At 43.7% G+C, this 27,079-nt stretch overlaps 1 protein-coding gene across 1 annotated transcript in view; it reads right to left on the reverse strand.

Moving 5' to 3' along the window:
• The window catches only part of LOC139162802 (NACHT, LRR and PYD domains-containing protein 12-like), a 111,825-nt gene that overhangs the window by 43,820 nt on the left and 40,926 nt on the right, over positions 1-27,079 (reverse strand). The window contains 3 exon segments of the mRNA XM_070743605.1: positions 11-181; positions 14,467-14,637; positions 20,558-20,629. Coding sequence (XP_070599706.1) covers positions 11-181; positions 14,467-14,637; positions 20,558-20,629 — 414 coding nt within the window.

Raw genomic sequence — 27,079 nt, forward strand, 5'->3', positions numbered from 1 at the left:
CATTTCTTACTTTAGTTTCTTTACTGTACACCCTGGATTTTTGAGCCCATCGCACAATAGTTCCTTTGCTTTGTCATTATAGTTTGAGAAGAACAATGTTAACTCTCTCAATCTCTGGTTTTCACCGAGTTCTTCTGCAGTAGACCACTCATAGGCCAGGAATTTCCGTGTTCCAGCAAGCCTACAGAGATCAGTTTGAAAAATTACAAGTATTTCTTGAAACTCCATTGTACAATGTACAGTATTTCAGCGGAACTGATGGGGATGTGATCATACAGTGCATTAAGAATGGATTGGCATCTTTAGGCTCTCACCCTTGACCACACCCAGTGCACCTCAACCCCCCTACCTCAGCCCACTCAAAGCCAGCTTTTCTACTCTGCTGGCTCTCCCCTGGTGATTCTCTCTGGCCCTCCACCCCTTGCCCTTCAGCTTGGCCCATTCATCAAGACACCATTTGTCCCGGGTGTTTTACTCCACAGGACAAAAAGCCCCCAGCCAATCAGGTGAGAGGCAGCAACGATAGGCCTGGAAAGGGTGACCGAGAGAGCTCCGAGGGGTGTGTGTGCGATTGTGGACAATTTATGGAAGCACAGGGGGGAAGGCAGGAAAACCCTACCTGCACGTAGCTCGTGCTGGTGCTGCCATTGATCCTGGCAATTGGTGGCAGAAGACAAATGCTGTCTGCGTGCCTGGTGCTGTTGCCGCTTCACATTACACCTGGTGGGGAGGGGCACAGTGGGGGAGCAGCCAAACTTCCCATTCAGCATGAGGCTGGAGTGCAGGTGCAGAAGCAATGGTGGTGGTGGTGGTGGTAGTGGTGAAAATGACAAGCCACCATGGACAACAGGCATGCAGCAGTGGGAGGGGGCTTCTCAATTTAACCTCTCACCCTGCCATGGCCTCTGCAACTAGACTTAACTCTGAACAGACAATTCAACGACCCTCCCATTGTGTACCACACCATTCTACACACACACACCACACACACACACTACCGTCACCTGTGTTCACAATAAATGCACTGCTGCCCATCCCTATCCCAAGGAGCAGTACATACACAGCATTTGCCTCCTTCCCCTTCCCAGCTTCACTGGGAGCTGTGCAAAGGAATTTGCCTGCTTCCTCCTATCAGCACCAGATGTCTTCCCTATTTGCCCATGACTCTAAAGTGTGCAATAGGGTTGATATTCCTGGAGGCGTCTGTAATATGGCAAATGATTTAGCTTTACTAGATAAATGGTCAAAGCAATGGAAACTGCAGTTTAATGTCTCCAAATGTAAAGTAATGCACTTGGGGAAAAGGAATCCTCTGTCGCGCTGGAAATTGCCAGCCCCCAAAGACATTGAGAAACATCTAGTAGTTAGATAGTTAACTCTGTCTAGTAATGTAGCTCCTCCTGTGTGATGTAACCTGTTTGCTCACATCCTCTCTTCTTGATGAAGAAGGCGGTCTCTAAACCTCAGAGATCTCCATTACGGTTCATCTTCTCTAGCTATGAGATGTGCCATCTTGTGTCTCTTTAGACATTTCTTATTTTTATACTTTTCTAATAAAAAGTAATTTGTTCATTCGAACATGCTCTGTCTGTACTTCAATAACCATCACCTCCGGAAGGTCCTGGCTCACTCCTCACAGGCTGAGCGCCTTGAAAAGGTAAAGGTTCTTCTAATCCCGAAATGGTAGACAGAGCGACGGTTATTATTGAAGAAACAGACCCCGCTTACACCCCGTAAGCTCACTAGCGATTTCTCCAGATGCCAGCTAAGAAAAAGCGCAACCCTCTTACGCAATCATACATAGATTCTCTCTCAAGCCAGCAGCTTGCCGAGCTCAAAGAGACTATTCGTGCTACGGATAGTAAAAGGAATCCAATCATGTCTTTGCATTCTGAGAAGGAAGCCTCTAAAGCTGACGACATCCACCAAACTGTAAGTCTCTCTTACATGATTGATGATGTTGGGATTCGGGAGGAAGAATGTAAATCTGCCCAAGGGGGCCCCTCCGGCAGTATTTCAATTAACCCTAGTGATGATTAAGAGGTTGAGGACGAAACGTTAACTCTATTCCCATCTCAATCATCTGTTTTGCATGTAAAGGCGTCAGCCAAAAGAAAACATCTAGATGATTTGAGCTCTCTCACTTCTGCTAGAATAAAAGGTACATCCCTAAATCTGCAGAAAATTGAGGAACTCATTGAAAAGGATGAGAAGGAAATTCACGCATTAGAATCAGTCTGTCTTCACCTTGATAATTTACCTACTACGAAAAATAGTGAGCAGCAAGAAATCTATTTCAGTTATCTAAAAAAGGCTGATGATGCCAGGACTGAATTAAGATCTTTGAAGAAACTCCAGCTTAAACTAATCACAGAAAAGATGGAGGCAATTTCCCTGAGAGATGCCACGTATACTCATTCTCCAAAGGGAGATAGAGAAGGAATCCATTCCTCCTATCCACCCGAAGATAGGCATGCGCACATTAGCCATTCTCCAGTGGTCACGCATTTCTTCCCCCCTGCTCTATCTAACATAGAGGAAATTCCAAGCGAACAAGGGGGAGGTACATTCCCCAGAGTAAAAAAGCCGGAACTTTTGTCTTTTGAAACAAGCCACAGAAGGGGGGCGAATTCCCCCACTGCAGCAAGTTATGCAACAGCGGCCACTAGTGGATGGAATGCCCAAAAGGAAAAGGCATTACCTGAAACTCAACAGGGGTTTTCCCAAGCTGATATGGCAGCACAAATGCAGAAAGACTCAGTTCCATTTATTTCAGGTACTTCTGTTTCACCGCAGAGACCTCCAGTCCTTATTCCACAGATGCAAGCGCAACTTCCCCGGATGGGACAGCCACAAGGTTTGCCAGGAGGGGTTGGAGCTCAACTCCAGCCGCTCCAAGCAGTTCAGATGACTGCACCAACGAGGCAAACAATCACCTCTTCTGCTCTGAAAGGTGAGTTTGTGCTGTTACCTAATGGACACAATTATAGGAAGTGTCTTCACAGACTAAATTTGCACCTACTGGCTCATGACATAGATGGGATCGCTCATAATCCCCCAGTAAGGCGCTGGACTGCAGAAGAAAGGGAAGCTGACATAAAAGCCAAGCTACTCATTCTTATGAACATGGACTCACAATTGTCAATAAGATATGACACACGTGACATTACTTCTGCTCAGATATTAGAGTCAATAGACGGCATGTTTAGGCCAGTATCAGATGAAGGCAACTACATACTGATAGCCAAGTTTAATAACACTAAACTTCCAACTGGGGGTGAACTTGCACCACACTTATCTAAACTCTTGACTATGCATAAAGATTTAGAAGAAAGAGGATACTGCTATGATGACAATCAAGTAAATGGGGCTATTATAACTTCCCTTGGTCCTGAATGGAAGGAAGTTATTTACAAGTTCAGTATACTCCCACTGGCCCAGAAGACTACTCAAAGACTCTGTAACATGCTAACTGAAGAAGCAGAGTTGCTGAACACTGGCCTTAGACCTATGTCAGCAGCATTTAAACCTAACTTGGCCAAAGGCGGTCAGCAGAAAACAAGTACTCCAAATAACCCACGCCAGAAACCTTTAAAGAAGGATGACACTCGCAAGTCTCCTGATGTGCAAAGTGTGAAATCTGGCGAAACTGATCATCCACCTTATCCAACTCAGCCTAAAGGAGCACAGAAGAAAGGATCCAGAGGAAAGAGTTCTGGAGCTGCAAAGTCAACTCCCAAAGACTCAAAAGATGAGAAACCTACTTATGTTGGTACCATCCACCTCAGCATTGTTCCTGAAAAGAGTCCACTCTACGACATTCGTGAGTTATGGACCCTAGACAGCAGAGCAGCGGCACATATCGCGTACCGGAAGGAATCCTTCACTGAGCTACACCAGACAGATGTCAAGGAAGTATTCAGAGTTGGTGATCTACGTTCCAAGGTGGAAGGAAAAGGAAAAGTCTTTGTCAAAGAACTGGACTCCCTTATCTCAAATGTTTTCTACGTTCCAACTGCCAAGAACAACATCCTTAGTGGATATTGCCTGAGAGAAGAATTAAAAGTTGTAATAAACTTTGAACTTACAGATACTAACATTATCAAGGATGGCAAACTTCTTGCTACTGCCATTCCCATCAAAGGTGTTTTTTATTTGCAACCTAAACCTCCGAGCAAAGGTGGTGTAAGTATAAGCGTTCCAAAGGGCGTTAGCACAGGTCCAGAGAGAAACCCTGGTGCCACCGCTAGTTCAAAGGCTCCTAAAGCCAATGAAACTCCTGAGGTTCCTAATGCTGTTACAAATGTTAAACATGTATTAACAAACAAATCTTTTCATTCCAGGTGCATTCACAGATGGCATCGTCGCTTGGGGCATGCTTCTTACCCCGTCTTAGCAAAGATGTCTGAATATGTTGATGGTTTCAAAATTGATGGGGCTTGCAAAGTTTACTTAGATTGCAAAATTTGTAACTCAGCCAAGTCTAAGCATTCACCCATACCAAAGGTTGCTGTCCGATTGTGTACACACATTTTTGAATTGGTCCATACCGACGTCGTCGGTCCATTTCGGCCTACTGTTGGTAAACGTAAGTATTTCTTAACTGTAGTTGACAGTTACTCACGATTTGGCTATGTTTTTCTTTTAAAACAAAAATCAGAGGCGTTTGAGGCTTTTAAAGGCTTTGCTGCAGAGATACTCACCCAACACGACGTCTGGATCAAGCGGATTCAAAGTGATCGTGGAGGCGAATTTATGTCACAAGAGTTCCAAGGATGGATGGCCAGAAATGGAATCCGCCAGCAAACCTCATCACCCGGGACTCTGGCCCACAATGGTGTGTGTGAACGCAGGAACGGGATTTTGCAGACAATGTTTCGTTGTCTCATTGAGGATGCAAACGTGGACTTTTCATACTGGGGCGAAGCACTAAGGTATGCTAATTACATTGTTAACAGAACATGGAGTAGCGACATACAAGACACTCCTTATTACTTGCTTCATGGCAAGAAGCCTGATATTCAAAATATCTACATTTTTGGTTGTTATGCCACTGTTAACATTCCACTTGAACAGAGAAGAAAAGGAGGTCATGTGTCAGAAAGAATGAGATTCATCGGCTTTGATGAAGTCTCCAAGTACCACAAATTTGCTGACTCTCATCACAAAGTTTACATTTCTAATTCAGCCAAATTTGAGGAAGACACAAATTGGTCCAGTATACATAGTAATGATACTTCAGTTTATTTTCCTAAGGAAGGTGTGGCGATACCTGATGACCAGGGAGCTGTGCCAGATATTCCTGATGTTCCAGATGATGAACAGCCTTCGACAGTCGCAGAGGAAACCTCTGGTGATGAACTTGAAGGCGGAGATGATGATGAAAGTGTGCAATGATGACTCTAAAGTGTGCAATAGGGTTGATATTCCTGGAGGTGTCTGTAATATGGTAAATGATTTAGCTTTACTAGATAAATGGTCTAAGCAATGGAAACTGCAGTTTAATGTTTCCAAATGTAAAATAATGCACTTGGGGAAAAGGAATCCTCAATCTGAGTATTGTATTGGCAGTTCAGTGTTGGCAAATACTTCAAAAGAAAAGGATTTAGGGGTAGTGATTTCTGACAGTCTCAAAATGGGTGAACAGTGCAGTCAGGCGGTAGGGAAAGCAAGTAGGATGCTTGGCTGCATAGCTAGAGGTATAACAAGCAGGAAGAGGGAGATTATGATCCCACTATATAGAATGATGGTGAGACCACATTTGGAATACTGTGTTCAGTTCTGGAGACCTCACCTACAAAAAGATATTGACAAAATTGAACGGGTCCAAAGACGGGCTACAAGAATGGTGGAAGGTCTTAAGCATAAAACGTATCAGGAAAGACTTAATGAACTCAATCTGTATAGTCTGGAGGACAGAAGGAAAAGGGGGGACATGATCGAAACATTTAAATATATTAAAGGGTTAAATAAGGTCCAGGAGGGAAGTGTTTTTAATAGGAAAGTGAACACAAGAACAAGGGGACACAATCTGAAGTTAGTTGGGGGAAAGATCAAAAGCAACATGAGAAAATATTATTTTACTGAAAGAGTAGTAGATCCTTGGAACAAACTTCCAGCAGTTGTGGTAGATAAATCCACAGTAACTGAATTTAAACATGCCTGGGATAAACATATATCCATCCTAAGATAAAATACAGAAAATAGTATAAGGGCAGACTAGATGGACCATGAGGTCTTTTTCTGCCGTCAGACTTCTATGTTTCTATGAAGGATGGACCAGCATTCCAAGACGTTCAAAGAGGACTACTAAAGGAACTTCTCCAAAGAGATTTACACAGCAAGTATCTGAATCTCCTTATCTTTTCATGTGTAACAATCTTACACTTCCACCTGATCATTTTCACCAGATCAAACTTTTGCCTGACTCTGAACAAGAAAAATGGCATGAGGCTATGGAACGCGAACTGGACTGTTTAAAGAAACTCAAAGTGTTCCAAAAGGTGGAGCCTCCTAACAAGAAGAAAGTCATTGGCACACGCTGGGTGTATAAAGTCAAACAAAAACCTAACGAAGAAAAGCTGTACAAAGCTAGACTTGTAGCTCAAGGATTCTCTCAAGTTTATCCAGATGACTACACTGACACATATTCACCCACAGTCAGAAATGAGAGTGTCAAGATTGCCCTAATCACTGCTGTTGCTTTGGACTTAGAGGTTTTTCAGTTCGATGTAGAGACTGCCTATTTGAACGCTGATCTGAATGAAGAGATCTACGTCAAGGGTGCTCCCGGATTCCAGGACCGAGAAGGTGAGGTCTGGTCTCTCAGCAAGTCTTTATACGGCCTCAAGCAAAGTGCCCTTATGTGGTACAAGTTATTATCCCAAAAGCTAAATTCAATGGGCTTTATTAAGTCCGAATCTGATGAATGCGTGTTCACAAAAGGGCAAGGTAAGACTTATGAAATTGTTCTTGTTTATGTTGATGATATTGTTTATGTGGGTCTAAATGAAAGCACTAGTCAAACTTTTGCTAAGGGCCTTGAAAAACATTTCACCTTAAAAAGCCTAGGGCATATCAATGATTATCTAGGTGTTCAGTTTGAGAAAACTGAGAAGGGGTTCTCTCTTTCACAAGAAAGTAAGGTTGACCAGCTTTTGCAAAATTGTAACATGTCTGATGTGCATACTTGACGTTCTCCTATGCAAACTGACTTTTACAGGTTAACCCGAGAAGAGTATCCTGATTTTGAGAACAAAACATTGTACCGGTCAGTGATTGGATCACTATTGTACATCAGCAGCTGGACAAGACCTGACATTTCACTGAGTGTGAATCTACTGTCCAGATACGTTGGCAGAGCAACCACGTTTCACTGGTCTTGCATAAAGAAGCTGCTCAAATACATGAAGCTCACAAAGGGCAAGAAGCTGCACCTCGAGCCGGATCATGTTGTGTACCCTGAAGTGATTTGTTATGCAGATGCTGACTGGGCAAGTGACACAGAAACACGAAAAAGTACTTCTGGTTATATCATGTTTTTAAATGGTTGTCCTTTCTTTTGGAAAGTTAGGCAGCAGAAGTTTATTTCTTGCTCTTCAACTGAATCTGAATATGCATGTGTTTCTGATTGCTGTAATGCATTAATGTCTCTTTTTCCTCTCATTGATAGTATTAGGGAAAGTCCTATGACACCAATTGTTATTATGGAGGATAATATTTCAGTTGCATTCATTGCTGAAGCTGAATTTGTTGGAGCTCGCTCACGGCACATTCACATCCGGTATCAAAATACCAGACAGAAGGTGAAAGAAGGATTCGTGAAAATTCAGTATGTATCCACTACTGAGCAGATCGCTGACTTGCTGAATAAGCCATTGCCAGCTGATCAACATGAATACCTCACCAACAAAATGTGCCTCAAGTGAATTGATGACTTGATGTCCTGATGTCCCTTATGTCTCTGATGACTGACAAAGAAGGGGTGTCGCGCTGGAAATTGCCAGCCCCCAAAGACATTGAGAAACATCCAGTAGTTAGATAGTTAACTCTGTCTAGTAATGTAGCTCCTCCTGTGTGATGTAACCTGTTTGCTCACATCCTCTCTTCTTGATGAAGAAGGCGGTCTCTAAACCTCAGAGATCTCCATTACGGTTCATCTTCTCTAGCTATGAGATGTGCCATCTTGTGTCTCTTTAGACATTTCTTATTTTTATACTTTTCTAATAAAAAGTAATTTGTTCATTCGAACATGCTCTGTCTGTACTTCAATAACCATCACCTCCGGAAGGTCCTGGCTCACTCCTCACAGGCTGAGCGCCTTGAAAAGGTAAAGGTTCTTCTAATCCCGACATCCTCAATCTGAGTATTGCATTGGCAGTTCTGTGTTAGCAAAAACTTCAGAAGAGAAGGATTTAGGGGTAGTGATTTCTTCTTTGGGAAGCAGAGAGGAAACTGCTTTTTATTTAAGCAGAACATCTTCAAAAAAGGAAATAAAACAGAAAATAAAAAGGGAGAAAGGAACTTGGCAGGAACCTTGGGAAGAATACCTGCTGAGCCCTGGTAAGTTTGTGGGGTGAGTTTCTTGTTTAATTACTTATTCAGGTTTTTTTTTTTGCAGATATAATCCCAAAACAAGTAGGAAAAAAATCCAAAAAGTAAACAGAAAAAAATTGGACAACCTAAAAAGCTGTGTGGGTTTTTTTTAGTCAATAGAAGTGAGTAAGGGAATAAAATTATTAACCTTATCAAAAATATCAAAAAATCATTGATATCTACAAGAGAAAGTTAAATATCTTTTTTAAAAAGAAATTTGTATACTAATAACAGTAAACACATACTAATAAGAAATGGAGGTAGATAGGCAGCAGACGGAGGGGAGCTTCCCAGTGTTTTGCATTGAGTGTCACATGTATGACTATTTGCCTGCTGGACAGAAGTCTTGGGTGTGTGATCAGTGCAATGATCTCCTGGCTCTCAGGGAACAGGTTCTTTCCCTTGGAGCCAAGGTAGCAGACCTGGAGAAGCAGAGAGAGATAGTGAGGCAGGAGAAGATCTTCAGGGATGCAGTAGGAGCATCCCGCTCCATGCTGAGCATCTCCCCAGCTGCTTTGGAGAATGGGGATCTTGGGCAGGGAGGACAAATCTGTGGAAGAGGGACAGGCTCCCTTTGTTGGGACCCCTTCCTTGGAGGATGTGCCCATATCCTCTTGCACTGAGGATACTTCTCCACGGGTGGTGGGTGGGTGACTTCTCGTAGTGGGTGATTCGATTTTTAGAAATATAGAGAGACGGGTTTGCAATGGAAGTGTTGACCGCATGGTAAACTGCCTGCCGGGTGCAAACATTGTGGACATCACGAGGCATCTAAACAGGCTGATAGATAGTTCTGGGGTGGAGCCAACTGTCACGGTACATGTCCGTACCAATGACATTGGGAAAGCTAAGTGGAAGGTCCTGGAAGCCAAATTTAGATTGCTAAGTAGAAGATTAAAATCCAGGACCCCCAAGGTTGCATTCTCAGAAATGCTACCTGTTCCATGTGCAGGGCCAACTAGACAGGCAGAGCTCAGGAGCTTCAATGTGTGGATGAGGCAGTGGTGTCGAGAGGAAGGGTTTAGATTCATTAGGAACTGGGAAACATTTTGGGACAAGCCACACCTGTACAAAAGGGATGGGTTACACTTGAACCATAATGGAACCAGACTGCTGGCAATTAATATTAAAAAGGTTTCAGAGCAGCTTTTAAACTGATCTGTAGGGGCAAGTTGACAGGAACTGGGCAGCTTCCGGTTCAAGAAGGCGTACTGCTAAATATGAAGGGTGGAAGTTATGCACACATTGGTGAGTCAACAGGAAAACCAAATTGTAATAGTCAAGCAGAAGAACATGGTAGGCCATCTACAAATTCTACAGTCAAATTCTACAGTCAAATTCTACAGTCAAAATCTACAGTCAAAGTTGAAAGTGCACCAGAAAATTACATTTAAATGTCTGTACATGAATGCTAGAGCCTTCAAGCAAAAATAGGGGAATTGGAATGCTTGGCGAAATAAAATAATATTGATATTATTGGAATAACAGAAACCTGGTGGAGAGATAAAAACCAATAATAACCAAAATAATAACAAAACCTTAAAGTCCATCAGAAGCAGGAACCCAACCGGAAAAACAGTTGGGCCACTCGATGACAATGGTCAAAAGGGGATAATCAGAGAAGACAGGGAGATTGCTGAGAGGCTAAATGACTTCTTTGCCTCTGTTTTCACTGAGAAGGATAGAGAGCATTTGCCTGCCACTGAATTAGTTTTCCCAGGGAGGGAATTAGAAGAATTAAACCAGATAGAGATAAACAAGGAAGATATTATTATTATTATTATTTATTATTATTATTTATTTGATTTGTATGCTGCCCCTCTCCATAGACTCGGGACAGCTCACAACAATAATGAAACAATGTACAATAAATCTATTATTTAAAAGTAACTAAAAACCCCTTATTTAAAAAGCAAGACATACACACAAATATACCATACATAAACTATATAGGCCTGAGGGAGATGTCTGAATTCCCCCATGCCTGATGGCAGAGATGGGTTTACGAAAGACAAGGTTGAAGTTGTCAACCAAGTGTGCAGCAGCAGTAAAAAAAAGCAAATTCCATGCTTGGCATGATTAGGAAGGGAATTGAAAATAAGTCGGTAAGTGTTGTATTGCCTCTGTACAAATTGATGGCGAGACCACACTTGGAGTACTGTGTACAGTTCTGGTCACCACACAACAAGAAAGATATAATGGAACAAAGGTGCAAAAAAAGGCAACAAGTATGATCAAGGAAATGGAGCCCCTCCCTTATGAAACCAGGTTGCAATGCCTTGGTCTCTTCAGCCTTGAAAGACAGTGTTTAAGAAGTGACTTGATCGAAGTGAATAAAATCATGCATGGGATAGAAAAGGTGGATAGAGAAAAATTATTTTCTCTATCATACAAGACTAGGACAAGGGGACTCTCCCTAAAGCTCATAGGTAAGGAAGTGGGGACAAATCAAGGGAAATATTTCTTCATCCAGAGTCTCGTTGGTTTAAGGAATTCACTTCCAGAAGAGGTTGTGACAGCTGTCAGCCTTGATAGCTTCAAGGCAGGATTAGACAGATTCATGGATGCCAAGTGTAACGTTGGTTATTGAAACACATGTCCAAGTGCTGCCTCTATGTTGGTTGAGATAGACAGGGTTTCCTTGGGTCTCATTTATTTATTTATTCATTTATTTATTTATTAGATTTGTAGATGCACGTATCATGCCGCCTTGTTTGCATCAGCGGAATCCCGCCCGGCCGCTCTATTTAGGGGAAACCACTCCCTTCTTAACCAGGCGGGAGTTGGGGAGCCCTTACAAAGTAGTGCCGAGGATTTTAACATGTTTTTCTCTGATAAAATTGCTCGGATCCAAGAGGACCTCGACTCCAATTGTAAAACAGAGTCGACTGAGAACGAGTCAGTCGAGGTGATTGAGGCTAAACGTCTTTGTCCATCTGTCTGAAGGGAGTTTGACTTGGTGACACCTGATGAAGTGGACAAGGCCACTGGAGCTGTAAGTTCCGCCACCTGTCTACTGGATCCGTGTCCCTCTTGGTTGGTTTCGGCCAGTCGGGAGGTGACACAGCGCTGGGTCCAGGAGATGGTCAATGCCTCCTTGGGGAGGAGGTCCTTTCCGGCTCCTTATAAGGAGGCACTTGTGCGCCCCCTCCTCAAGAAGCCTTCCCTGGACCCAGCCGTGCTCAATAACTACTGTCCAGTCTCCAACCTTCCCTTTATGGGGAAGGTTGTTGAGAAGGTGGTGGCACTTCAACTCCAGTGGTCCTTGGAAGAAGCCGATTATCTAGGTCCTCAACAGTCTGGATTCAGGCCCGGTTACAGCATGGAAACTGCTTTGGTCGCATTGATGGATGATCTCTGGTGGGCCCGGGACAGGGGATTGTCCTCTGTCCTGGTGCTTCTTGACCTCTCAGTGGCTTTCGATACCATTGACCATGGTATCCTTCTAATCCAGCTGGAGGGGTTGGGAGTGGGAGGCACTGTTCTTCAGTGGTTCTCCTCCTACCTCTCTGGTCGATCACAGTCGGTGTTAGAGGGAGATCAGAGGTCGACCTCTAGGTCTTTCCCTTGTGGGGTACCTCATGGGTCGGTCCTATCCCCCCTGCTATTCAATATTTACATGAAATATTTACAGAGTGGCTGTGGGTCTTGCCTCCCAAGGACAATTCCATTTGTCCATCCATTACCCTGGGGGGAGAATCATTGACCCCCTCGGAGAGGGTTCGCAACTTGGGCTTCCTCCTCAATCCACAGCTCACCTTTCAGTGGTAGTGAGGGGGGCATTTGCCCAGGTTCGCCTGGTGCACCAGTTGCGACCCTATTTGGACCGGGAGTCACTGCTCACAGTCACTCATGCCCTCATCACCTCGAGGTTCGACTACTGTAACGCTCTCTACTTGGGGCTACCTTTGAAAAGTGTTCGGAAACTTCAGATCGTGCAGAATGCAGCTGCGAGAGCAATCATGGCCTTTCCCAAATATGCCCATGTTACACCAACACTCCGCAGTCTGCATTGGTTGCCGATCAGTTTCCGGTCACAATTCAAAGTGTTAGTTATGACCTATAAAGCCCTTCATGGCACCGGACCAGATTACCTCAGGGACCGCCTTCTGCTGCACGAATCCCAGCGACCAGTTCGGTCCCACAGAGAGGGTCTTCTCCGGGTCCCGTCAACCAAACAATGTCGCTTGGCGGGACCCAGGGGAAGAGCCTTCTCTGTGGCGGCCCCGGCCCTCTAGAACCAACTCCCCCCCAGAGATTAGAATTGCCCCCACCCTCCTTGCCTTTTGTAAGCTGCTTAAAACCCACCTCTGCCGCTAGGCATGGGGGAAATGAGATACACTTTCCCCCTAGGCCTTTACAATTTTATGCATGGTATGTCTGTATGTATGATTGGTTTTTATATAATGGGTTTTTAACTGTTTTTAGTATTGGCTAACCCCGAGTCTGCGGAGAGGGGCGACATACAAATGTAATAAATAAATAAATAAGTATGCTGCCCCTCTCCGCAGACTCGGGGTGGCTAACAACAATAGAAAAAAAAAACAATGTGAACAAATCTAATATTTAAAATAGTCTAAAAAACCCCAATTTAAAAAAACAGTCATACATACAAGCATACCATATACAAATTCTATAAGCCTAGGGGGAAGGGAAAATTTCAGTTCACCCATGCCTGACGACAGAGGTGGGTTTTAAGGAGATTGTGAAAGGCAAGGAGGGTGGGGGCAACTCTGATATCTGGGGGCAGTTGGTTCCAGAGGGTCGGGGCCGCCACAGACAAGGCTCTTCCCCTGGGTCTCTTGTTGGGGGTCAAGAGAAAGGGAGGGTTTTGCCTTCTCTTTGTGCTCAGGAAAGATTAATGAATTCAATCTGTATAGTCTGGAGGACAGAAGGAAAAGGGGGGACATGATCGAAACATTTAAATATGTTAAAGGGCTAAATAAGGTTCAGGAGGGAAGTGTTTTTAATAGGAAAGTGAACATAAGAACAATGGGGCACAATCTGAGGTTAATTGGGGGAAAGATCAGAAGCTCCGTGATAAAAAAATTTACTGAAAGAGTAGTAAATGCTTGGAACAAACTTCCATCAGACATGGTTGGTAAATCCACAGTAACTGAATTTAAACATGCCTGGGATAAATATATATCCATTGTAAGATAAAATACAGGAAATAGTATAAGGGCAGATTAGATGGACCATGAGGTCTTTTTCAGCCATCAATCTTCTATGTTTCTATGTCCTTGATAATTCAAGGGTTGCTCTGCACACACCTTAACATAGGTTGTGGACCCAGAGAGGTAATGCCCGTGATATATTGCCAGTGAGATATTGAGTAATGTGAATATTCAGTTTTCATATTCAGATAGTTAAAGGTGTATTGTTGAATTAATGATGGTACAAGTCAACTAACTTTTCCCTTATAACATGGATGGATAGAACAAACTATGTTTCCTGGTCTATCAATTGTAGCCTGCTTCTGCATAAGGAAAGCTTATGGACTGTAGTAATAAATCCACCGGATTAGTTTGGTAGGTGTTGGAACATATTGAAAAGGATTTTTGTTTCTAATAGTGTGAGTGAACACATACATCTTACACATAAATTGTTTAAAGCCCCTCTTCTCAAAGGTGGTGATATGTTAGCTTAATGGAGTTTATAAAAAAGACTGTGCAAGAGCTACATGAAAAGGAACAGATATTTTGTACAGACAACATGTAAAATGTTAGTTTAAGTATGCTAAATTTAACTGAAAATGTAAACCATAATATATGGGTAGTTGATAGTCGAGCAATGCAATGCAACCTAACTGTAGAGAAAACAGTCAAAAGACACTTATGCAGATCAAACTGAAAGTAAAAAGTCACTTACCCTAATGTCTCTATTTTGCATTGTGGATGTTTGAGCCCATCGCACAATCGTTCCATTGCTTTGTCATCTTGATTCTCCAAGTCCAAAAGTACCTCTCTCAATCTCTGGTTTTTCCTCAATACTTCTGAAAAATACCTGATGCAAGATTCAGTCAGGACCAATCCAGAAAGTCTGCATTTCAAAATAATCAGAATTATTTCTTGAAAAATAATTATGGATTGTATTTTTATAGGAATTCAAGGGAATGCATGTATGGCAACTGAACTGCTTTTCCTTGGATATATTTTCAAAATATTATTTAATTTTGAATATTTGTGTTCATCAAACTGAAAGGATTAAATGTGACATTGTAGTTTTGTAAGAAATTCACATATTTATTTATTACAATTTTGACTGAAAGGTTCTTCTCAGATTAAATGAAATTCTTTTGGTGGAATATCGTACTGTGGGGTAAAGAGAAAGAAAATAATACTAACTTGTACAGACACATCTATTTGTCGTTCAGTTAAATATTTAGGTAGGAAAGAAAAAATAAATATAAACATAGCACAATGTGTATGATGATATCAACTGAGCAATAGTAAATAGTAAATAAACCACCCATGCTGGCCACACTGGTTTAGCAAAGGGGGGAAAAAGTCCCAATGCATTATGTGATGCTCCTGATGTGGTTGGCTGGAGGCAAAGGAGGCATGGCCAGGGGTGGGAGCCTGAAGGTCCTAGACCAATGATGGAGAACCTATGGCATGGGTGCCACAGGTGGCACACAGAACCGTATCTGCTGGCACAGAAGCCATTGCCCTATCTCAGCTCCAACATGTATGTGTTTTCTGGCAGCTGATATTTGGTTCACGCAGAGGCTCTGGGAAGATGTTTTTGGCTTCCAGAGAGCCTCCAGGAGGATGGGGAAGAGCGTTTTTTCCCTTCCCTGGCTCCAGGGGAGGGCGAAACACAAGCCTACTGGGCCCACCAGAATTTGGAAAACAGGCCATTTCTGGCCTCCAGAAGGCCTCCAGGGGGTGGAGGAAGCTGTTTTTGCCCTCACAAGGCATTGAATTATGGGTTAGGCACTTGGGCATCTGCTATTGCTTTTTTGGCACCCGAGGTAATAAAGGTTCGCCATCACTGTCCTCAACCCATTGAGAAATTTCTCAGACTCCCTTCACTTTTGTCAATTTTGTTATGCTGTAGCCTGATTCTATACCTGTAAGAAAAACCTCAGAAGCCAACAAAAGAAAGCAAGGAAAAGAACTTTATTGTCAAATAAAGTCAATAAAAAATAGGCCAGTTATGCACATAATGGGACCCTGAAAGTCACCTATTTTCCGGGGTGATTTACTTGATAGAAATCATATCATTTATAGGCTTCTTTCTCAATTATTCATCCCCTAATTACCCCTTCCTTACCCCTATGTCCATATTAGGGGGATGGGGACTTTGGGAAAGTTCCTTTGGGGACTTTCCCACTTCATCAATCATTAACAATTATCACTTAATTGTTTCATTTCATTCATTATATTGGGAAAATACTAGAAAAAAGAATCAAGAAAAAGATCTGCCACCACCTTGAGACAAACAACATAATAGCCAACAGTCAACACGATTTTATCAGGAACAAATCATGCCAAACCAACTTCATTCCATTCTTTAACACTGTGACCAAATCAATGGACCAGCAAAACACACTGGACTTAGTATGCCTAGACTACAGTAAAGCATTCACCAAAGTGGACCACAATCTACTATTCTGCAAATTAGAGAAAATAAGATAGACAGCAACACAATCAGATGGATTGACAACTGAATGATCAACCGCACCCAACGAGTAGTCCTCAAAGGGTCCACGTCCACATGGAAAGAAGTAAGCAGTGGGGTACCACAAGGATCAGTCCTAGACCCAGTACTCTTTAACATTTTTATCAACAACCTAGATGTGGGAATAGAGGGGGAACTAATTAAATTTGCAGATGACACCAAATTGGCAGGAGTAGCCAATACTCCAGAGGATAGGCTCAAGATACAGAAGCATCTTGACAGATTTGTACAATGGGCCCAAGCAAACAAAATGAAGTTCAATGCAGAAAAAAATCTTACACCTAGGTAAGAAAAATCCAAAACATACATACAAGCTGGGTGAAACCACACTCAACAGCAGTGACTGTGAGAGAGATCTTGGAATCTTGGTGGACAGCCAACTAAACATGAGCCAGCAATGTGCAGTGGCGGCAAAGAACAGCCAACACAACCCTGAGATACATTCTAAGACTAGGGAGGTACTAATACCACTCTAGAAAGCCCACACCTAGAGTACTGTATCCCGTTTTGGTCAACATACTACAAAAAGATGTTGAAACTCTAGAGAGGGTGCAGAAGAGAGCAACCAGAATGATAAGGGGACTGGAAGCTAGAATATGAAAAGAGGTTGCAGGAACTAGGCATGGATAGTCTAGTGAAGAAGAGGTCTGGGGGAATATGATAGCAGTCTTCAAATACTTGAGGGGCTGCCATAGACAGTTTATTAACTGTTTTTAAATTAATTTAGGGGGGATTATAGAGTATTTAAATTAATTAATTTATGGGTTTTTTTAAAGGAAGGATAATTGTTAGATTAGTTTAGTTTAGTTTTAGTTTAATTGGATTTGTATGCCGCCCATCTCCAAGGACTAGGGGCAGCTCACAGCATATGCAAAGACACAATAGTATAATTAATCCAATTAATATACATAAAATAATCTTTAAAAATTCTAACTTTAAAAACTATTATTGGCATTCATTCAAAAAATCATACTAAAAACATTCGTTGGTCAGGGAGAAGATCTAGTAATCCCAGGCCTGGTGACAAATGAGCTTTTATCCTCTTTCAGAAGGCAAGGAGGGTGGGGGCAATGCAAATCTCCAGGGGAAGCTGATTCCATCGAGAAATCATGTTGAGCTTGTTTTTATCTTCTTTGTTAATCAAACTAATTTATGAGTGGAAATACAAAGGTATATTTGCTCCCAACTCGTATATTATGTTCACAGAAGGCTTCATTTTAACAGAAGGCTACAATTGTTTGCATGTTTCTTTGGCTATAAATGCCCACCAGCAGTGGAATATATTAAATATCTTGCTAAATATCAGTCTAGTCACTAAAGTATCATACATCTGCTGATTCCTCTAGTTCAAAGTTTGGAAATGTATATTAGGATATTACTTAATGTTCAATTTTATAAGAGTTCTGTTTGAAGAGAATGTAAATAAGAGGCTGCCACAAAGAAGGGGGAGTCAAGTTATTCTCCAGAGCACCTGTAGGACAAGAAGCAATGGGTGGAAACTTATCAAGGAGAGAAGCAACTTAGAAGCAAGGGGTGAATGTGAGAACAATTAATCCATGGAATTTGAATTAATTAATGTGTTGGTTGTGACCTATAAAGCCCTTCATGGCACCGGACCAGAATATCTACGAGACCGCCTTCTGCCGCATGAATCCCAGGGGCTGGTTAGGTCCCACAGAGTTGGCCTTCTCTGGGTCCTGTCAATGAAACAATGTCAGCTGGCGGGACTCAGGGGAAGAGCCTTCTCTGCGGCGGCCCCGACCCTCTGGAACCAGCTCCCCCCGGAGATTAGGACTGTCCCCAACCTCCTTGCCTTTCGTAAACTTCTTAAAACCCACCTCTGCCATCAGGCATGGGGGACCTGAGACATTTCCCCTTGCTTATGCTGTTTTGTGTATGGTATGTTGTATGTATGCTTTTTATATAATAGGGTTTTTAGGCTTTTAATATATAGTTGCTATTTTAGACTTTTATAATAGATTTGTTATTATATATTGGGGTTTTTTCAATGCTGTGAGCCACCCCGAGTCTACGGAGAGGGGCGGCATACAAATCTAATAAATAAATACATAAATAAATAAATAAATAAATAAATAAATAATGATAATAATAATAATAATAATAATAATAATAATAATAATAATAATAATAAATAACTACTTGCCTCTAGAAGTTGTGAATGCTCAAACACTGGAAGTTTTAAAGAAGGTGTTGGATACCCGCTTGTCTGAAGTAGTGCAGGGTTTCCTGCCTAAGCAGGCGGTTGGACTAGAAGGCCTCCAAGGACCCTTGCATCTTGGTTGTTAGAAAATGTTTCACATTTTAAAATATCTGTACAAGCCACAAGAGACCAGCAAAAAGTATCACTCTGAGGAAGAAGGGCAGAAGTGCCTCAAGGGCACCGCCATCTTGTCTGGGATGATATTGGCATGAGGCCAAATTTCACGTGAGAAGCAAGAAGTGAGTGAGCGAGCGACTGAAGTGGAGATGCGACCAAGCGAGTATTTCCTGATGGCTGCATGGCAGCTGAAATGCCACATTGCACAGTTAGCTGCCTTCTTCAATCTCAGGCCATTTTAAACCCATCCAGCAACCAAGCGAGAAGCAACAGTCTAAAATCCCATTCAGGCATTCTCCGCTTACCATCATAGACAGAAAAATATCTGCTTCCCCCCTGTAAGTAAGTCTTTCAATTCTCTTTCCAGATTGAATCATTTGGCTATACTCCTGGCTGCATAGTCTCTGCAGCTGTGTTGGAACAGGCATGGCTGCCTGGCCGACTTCACCACAGCCGGTGCGAAACAAGCCAGTTCGCCCAGCGGGGCATCCCGGCCCATGCCAGGCCCCTGGCAGCGTCCCAAGCATCACTCTCCCTGCAGGAGAGATCCTTCCTGGTCCAAAAGGACCAGACCCCCCGTACAATGGGACTTGGGGACATTTCCCAGGAGAGAGGGAAATATCCCGGTGCTGCAGTCACGAGACCCCGCCCCCTATCCCCCCACAAGCGCCCTTTGAAAACTTTCTGGATCCATCAGGTGTATGGGGTGGAACCTCCTAATCGGTTCTGCCTCCCTCCGGGGAAGGATTGGAGCCTTAAAATGAAGCCACAACCAAGCCATGACAAAGGCAACACTCTAAGCCACTTAATATCAGATCAATAATCAGCTGTCCTGAGAGGAATACCATGTCTAGAGTGTGCCCCCTCTCATGGGTTGGGCCCTGAATTACTTGGGTCAGGCCCATGGTTGCCATGGTCTACGGAGTCTATGGAGAGGGGCGGCATACAAATTTAATAAATAAATGGTGGCCATGAACTCCTGTGCCAACCCAGAGGATTCACTGAGCGATGGTAGATTGAAATCTCCCAACCTACGTGTCAACAGCCTTGCTTGCACTACTCAAGAAGGTGGCCGGGTTGGGTTTAGGACATTTTCCCTCCGCCAGTTTGACGAAGCTCTTTCTTCCACAATAGCTGATAGGCCGCTGCGTTATCTCCCTCACCCAAAGGCCCCTAGCTCTTCGCCCCAGCCCTTTCATCACAAAAATCCACATTTAGCCACAGCCTTTTGGCCACATGGGACACTTCACCACCATCCAATCAGAACAGTCCTAACAAAATGCTACTTTGGGAAGAAACGAATGAGACAGTTCTCTCTTTCATACACACAGACACACCCGTTTGAGCAGGGGGTCAGACTAGATGGCATCTGAGATCCCTTCCATCTCTAGGATTCTGTAACTGTCTCCTGAATGAGAAGGAGGTCAGACTAGAAATGGTGTGTGTGTATGTATGAAAGAGCTCCCAAAGCCCCTCCCCCTGTTTTCCAATTGGAGTCAAGGTCCGTCCGAATCTGAGCGGTTTTATCAGCAAAAAACATGTTAAAATTTGTACCAATATTTGCACAATCCTTTTGCTGTATGTATCCCTACAGCTACTTATTTTCAATAGAGATTATATTTTCTTTTTTTTTTTAAAAAAGAATTCTATCTTGTTCTGTTCTAGTCTATTTCCTGCCTCTTATTAAGAAATTCCAGTGAAAGTGCTGCAACCTTCCTTAAGTTTTCCAAATTGTGTTTCCTTCTCTTAGTGTCAATTATAAGTCAGTTCCATGGTAGGCTTTGGGAACTTTTAGTAAAGTATCTTCTATTGCTGACCATGAGAAACTGAGGAGAGACTGCTGTAAAAATATATCTAGTTTATTACGCAAACTTCTAATATTATGTTCTGGCTTTATTATCAATAACATCTAAAATAAAATGCTAACACTTTTCTTACCGGAGGACACTTAAGTTTCTCAGTTTTGTCAGTGCTTTAAAGAAGTGTTCCATATATCTTTCATCCAAATCCCTAAAAAGAAAAGACACTTTTATTCATCAGTGTTTTCATTTACTCTACTCTGCAAATATGTTCGGCATTCCAGTCCATTTGAAAATAAATTCATTTATATTGCAGCGGGAGAAATTAGTAGTAGAAAAAGAAAACTTTGTAAATGAAATGGTAACGGAGAGTCCTTGACCAAAAACTGTTGGAATCTGCCCATTACAATCAGACGTCATGACAGCTGTGCAGTTCCCATATGATTGTGTTACTTATAACCCTCTACCCCTCATGCACGTATGAAATCATGCATGGGATAGAAAAGGTGGATAGAGAAAAATTCTTTTCTCTATCACACAATACCAGGATGAGGGGGCACTCCCTAAAGCTCATAGGTAAGAAAGTGAGGACAAACAAAGAGAAATATTTCTGGGTGAAGATATATTTCCCTTTATTTGTCCTCACTTTCTCACCTATAAGCTTTAGGGAGTGCCCCGTCATCTTAGTATTATGTGATAGAGAAAAGAATTTTTCTCTATCCACTTTTTCTATCCCATGCATGATTTTATAACCTTTGATCAAGTCACTCATTAAATGCCGTCTTTCAAGGCTGAAGAGACCAAGGCGTTGCAACCTGGTTTCATAAGGGAGGGGCTCCATTTCTTTGATCATTCTTGTTTCACTTTTTTCAACTTTTTCAGTTCCATTATATCCTTCTTGAGGTACAGTGACCAGAACTGTACACAGGACTACAAATATTGTCTCACTGTCGATTTATACAGAGGCAATACAACCCTTGCCAACATATTTTCAATTCCCTTCCTAATCATGCCAAGCATGGAATTTGCTTATTTTACTGCTGCTGCACACTGGGTTCACATTTGTCATTGAGCTGTCCACCAAAACCACAAGATCCCTTTCTTGGGTTGTCTCAGAAAGCTTGGTCCCCATCAGTTGGTAGGTATAATTGGGGTTCTTTGCCCCAATATGCATAACTGCACTTGTTTAGGTTAAAATGCATTTGCCACTTTGTTGCCCACTCACTCAATTTCGAGAGATCTTTCTGGAGCTCACGACAATTAGTTTCACTTTTCTCTACCCGGAAAAATTTATTGTCATCAGCAAACTTTGCTACCTCACTATTTACTTCTACATCCAGATCTTTAATGAATAAATTAAAAAGAAGAGGTCCCAAAACTAAATCTTGGGGTACACCACTTCTCACTTCTTTCCATCCAGAGAATTGTCCATTTATTGCCACCCTTTGCTTCCTCCAATTTAGCCAGTTATCAATCCAGGACAAGACCTGTCCTCTAATTCCATGGCTGAAGAGCTTTTTTAGGAGCCTTTGGTGAGAAACTTTGTCAAAAGCCTTTTGAAAGTCAAGATATACAGTATCAACTGGGTCCCCTTTATGTATGTGTTTATTTACACCCTCAAAGAATTCTAACAAGTTAGTGAGACATGATTTGCCTTTGCAGAAACCATGTTGATTTTCTTTCAGCAATGCCTGTTTTTCTATGTGTCCAGTAATTTTATCTTTAATACTTTACCTGGAACTTATTGGACTTTCCAGTCCTCTTTCTTCTCTTAGGAATGCATTCTATTTGATCCTGTTGTAACGGATGTTTAAACAGTTTCCAAGCATTTTGGAGGGATTTGACTTGTTTTTACTGTTCCTTTTAGTTCCTTCTTTACTATTTTCCTCATTTTGGTGAAGTTCCCCCCTATGAAAGTTTAAGGCCTCTGTGTTTGTTTTCACTGACAATTTGCTATCCATTGTTAAGCTGAAGGTTATTGTGTTGTGATCGCTGGCTCCTATGGGCTCGGTTACAAAGACATCCTGTGCATTAGTTAGAACCAAGTCCGGGATCCCCTTTCCCCTGGTTGGTTCCATGACCATCTGCTCAAGGGAATAATCAGCTAACATGTCAAGGAACCTTGTCTCTCTTTCATGTGTAGAACAAGAATGTACCCAATCTATTTGGGGATAGTTGAAGTCCCCCATTATGACTACCCTATTTCTTTTTGAGGCCTCCTTAAATTCATTTTCCAAAGAGCAATCTGCCCCTGGAGTTTGGTTGGGAGGGCGATAGCAGATCCCGAATGTCAGATTAGTTTTCTGTCCTGGGATTTTTATCCACAATGTTTCTGTGGGTGAGTTTGAATTTTCTTGAATTTTGAGTTCATGAAATTCTAACTCCTCATTTATGTACAAGGCCACACTGCCACCATTTCTCCCTCTCCTTTCCACCCTATACAGTTTGTAACCTGGAATCCTTATGTCCCATTGGTTTTCATCTGTCCACCAGGTTTCTGTTATGCCAATAGTATCAATATTCTTTTGCCAAGCATTCCAATTCCCCTATTTTTCCTTGAAGGCTTCTAGCATTTGTGTACATTTATATGTAATTTTCTGATGCACTTTCAACTTTGACTGTAGATTTTGACTGTAGAATTTGACTGTAGAAATTGTAGAAGGCCTATCATGTCCTTCTGCTTGACTATTACAATTTAGTTTTCTTGTTAACTCATCAATGTGTGCATAACTTCCACCCTCCATATTTGGCAGTGCACCTTCTCGAACCAGAAGCTGCCCAGCTCCTGTCAACTTGTCTGTAGGGATCAGTTTAAAAGCTGCTCTGAAACCTTTTTAATATTAATCACTAGCAGTCTGGTTCCATTATGGTTCAAGTGTAACCCCTTTTTCCTGGAACGTAGTGAAGGGGCCTTATTTGGCTGGGGGCTTATTTTAGCCCATGTGCTAATAAGCCTGATTGGGCTTAATATTGGAACATATCATATTTTCAGGGAAACACAGTACAAATAAAAGAAATAAGCATAGAGAATATTTCAGGGATCTCGAAGTGCAACAACACAATGTATTAAGCATAGTCTGAGTAGAACCTGAGTTCAGCCCTGAGGCTAAAGAGGCTGAAACCTGGGAAAAGAGCTCTTCAGCCAGCTTCTTATCCAACAGGTCACAAGCAGCTACAAAGTGCAATGTGTTAATTATTCTTGTTTCCTTCTATTGGAGGGAAAAAATCCCCTACATTGAAGCCAGTCTTCATATGAATAAAATAATTTAAAGAATTGTGAATCCATAAAACTGTAAAAGAAAGGCTTGAAATGTTAAGGTTGCAGCTTATTCAGTATAACTATTTTCTCAACAAGATTATAGAAAATATAGGCAATCATTTTTAAAGACAACAAAGACAACAAAAAAAGTTTCTTCCAGCACATAAACCATAAGAAGAAAATCAAGGAAACAGTCACTACACTAAAAAACGAAGACGGTAATGAAATCACAGACAACAGAGATAAAGCACATCTGCTCAACACCTACTTTGCATCAGTCTTCACACAAAATGAGACCACCTACCAACCAACCTGCAAGTTTGCAACAAAGAGCCCTGGAACCAAACTCAGCATAAACACAATAAGGGACTACTTGTGGGAGCTCAATGAGTACAAATCACCAGGGCCAGACGGACTTCACCCCAGAGTCCTAAAAGAACTGGCAGACACCATTGCGGAACTACTTCTTTTGATCTACCAAAAATCCTGGACTACTGGAGACCTTCTGGAAGACTGGAAACGAGCTGACGTAGTCCCCATCCACAAAAAAGGTAAAAAGACTGACCCAGGCAACTATAGACCAATCAGTCTGACTTCTATACCTGGAAAAATACTGGAGAAAATAAATAAAAAGCAACTTTGCCACTACCTAGAAACAAACAACATTATATTCAACAGCCAGTACGGGTTTGTCAGAAACAAATCATGCCAAACCAACCTCATATCATTTTTCAACACCATAACCAAATCAGTGGACCAACACAACGCAGTAGACCTCATATACTTGGACTTCAGCAAAGCTTTTGATAAAGTTGACCACAATCTCCTAATCCCCAAATTAGAAAAAAATGGGGTAGGTTACAACACATGCAGATGGATAAAGAGTTGGCTGTCCAACCATAAGCAACGAGTTGTCCTCAACGGTTCCAAATCCACATGGAAGAATGTAGGCAGTGGGATACCACAGGGTTCCATCCTGGGCCTTGTACTCTTCAATATTTTCATCAGCGACCTGGATGAGGGAGTAGAAGGGGAACTTCTTTTTTTTAAAATATATTTTTATTGATTTTTATAAATGAGGTTACATAAAGACAAACATAAAAAAGTGCACAGTGCATGTGCCCATCACCTAACAGACAAGGAAACCCCCATCACCACCACCACCCATTACAAGGGGTTCAGAATTTACTAATTTATATATATACCGTATTTTCCGGCGTATAAGATGACTTTTTAACCCCTGAAAATCTTTTCCAAAGTGGGGGGTCGTCTTGTACGCCGGATATAGGACAGTGACGCCTATTTGCGATGGCTGGGAGGGGCGAGAACACCGCCTCCCAGCTGGGCGAGCGTGAGCGGAGCGCAGACTCGCCCACACGCTGCCTGTCCGGCCGGGGAAGAATCGCCCTGGCCGGACGTCAGTTTCAGCTGGGGGGGGGGGGCGAGAACACCGCCTCCCAGCTGGGCGAGCCTGAGCGGAGCGCAGGCTCGCCCACATGCTGCCTGTCCAGCCGGGGAAGAATCGCCCCAGCCGGACATCAGTTTCAGCTGGGGGGGGCGAGAACACCGCCTCCCAGCTGGGCGAGCCTGAGCGGAGCGCAGGCTCGCCCACACGCTGCCTGTCCGGCCGGGGAAGAATTGCCCCGGCCAGATGTCAGTTTCAGCTGAGGGGGGGGGCGAGAACACCACCTCCCAGCTGGGCGAGCCTGAGCGGAGCGCAGGCTCGCCCACACGCTGCCTGTCCGGCCGGGGAAGAATCGCCCCGGCCGGACGTCAGTTTCAGCTGGGAGGGGGCGAGAACACCGCCTCCCAGCTGGGCGAGCCTGAGCGGAGCGCAGGCTCACCCACATGCTGCCTGTCCGGCCGGGGAAGAATCGCCCCGGCCGGACGTTAGTTTCAGCTGGGGGGGGGGGCGAGAACACCGCCTCCCAGCTGGGCGAGCCTGAGCGGAGCGCAGGCTCGCCCACACGCTGCCTGTCTGGCCGGGGAAGAATCGCCCCGGCCGGACGTCAGTTTCAGCTGAGGGGGGGGGCGAGAACACCGCCTCCCAGCTGGGCGAGCCTGAGCGGAGCGCAGGCTCGCCCACACGCTGCCTGTCCGGCCGGGGAAGAATGGCCCCGCCGGATGTCAGTTTCAGCTGAGGGGGGGGGGCGAGAACACCGCCTCCCAGCTGGGCGAGCCTGAGCGGAGCGCAGGCTCGCCCACACGCTGCCTGTCCGGCCGGGGAAGAATCGCCCCGGCCGGACGTCAGTTTCAGCTGGGGGGGCGAGAACACCGCCTCCCAGCTGGGCGAGCCTGCGCAAAGCGCAGGCTTGCCCACACGCCGCCGTCCGTGCCTCGGTTCCGTAGCTCCACCTCACAGCTGGTCACCCTGCTGCCGCTGCTGAGAGAAAAAAAGAGGGAGAGGGGGGGGAGAGAAAGAGATAGCAAGAGAGGGAGAGAGAGGGGGGTTAGCAACAGAGGGACAGATAGAAAGAGAGAGGGGGGATAGCAACAGAGGGAGAAAGAGAAGGAGAGAGAGAGAAAGAGAGAGGGAGAGGGGGGCAGAAAGAGAAAGAAAGAGAGAGAAAGAGAGGGAGGGAGAGAGAGAAAGAGAGATGGAGAGAGGGGGAGAGAAAGAGATAGCAAGAGAGGGAGAGAGAAAGAGAGGGGGGAGAGAAAGAGATAGCAAGAGAGGGAGACAGGGGGTTAGCAAGAGAGGGACAGAGAGAAAGAGGGGGGATAGCAACAGAGGGAGAGAGAGAAAGAGAGAGGGAGAGAGGGGGGAAAGAAAGAGAGAAAGAGATAGCAAGAGAGGGAGAGAGAGAAAGAGAGAGGGGGGATAGCAACAGAGGGAGAGAGAGAGAAAGAGAGAGGGAGAGAGAGGGGGGGTTAGCAACAGAGGGACAGAGAGAAAGAGAGAGGGGGGATAGCAACAGAGGGAGAAAGAGAATGAGAGAGAGAGAAAGAGAGAGGGAGAGGGGGGCAGAAAGAGAAGGAAAGAGATAGCAAGAGAGGGAGAGAGAGAAAGAGAGATGGAGAGAGGGGGAGAGAAAGAGATAGCAAGAGAGGGAGAGAGAAAGAGAGAGGGGGGAGAGAAAGAGATAGCAAGAGAGGGAGACAGGGGGTTAGCAAGAGAGGGACAGAGAGAAAGAGAGGGGGATAGCAACAGAGGGAGAGAGAGAAAGAGAGAGGGAGAGAGGGGGGAAAGAGAGAGAGAAAGAGATAGCAAGAGAGGGAGAGAGAGAAAGAAAGAGAGAGGGGGGATAGCAACAGAGGGAGAGAGAGAGAAAGAGAGAGGGAGAGAGAGGGGGGGTTAGCAACAGAGGGACAGAGAGAAAGAGAGAGGGGGGATAGCAACAGAGGGAGAAAGAGAAGGAGAGAGAGAGAAAGAGAGAGGGAGAGGGGGGCAGAAAGAGAAGG

The sequence above is a fragment of the Erythrolamprus reginae genome, chromosome 1 (assembly GCF_031021105.1).
Source record: "Erythrolamprus reginae isolate rEryReg1 chromosome 1, rEryReg1.hap1, whole genome shotgun sequence".
NCBI classification, from domain to species: Eukaryota; Metazoa; Chordata; class Lepidosauria; order Squamata; family Dipsadidae; genus Erythrolamprus; species Erythrolamprus reginae.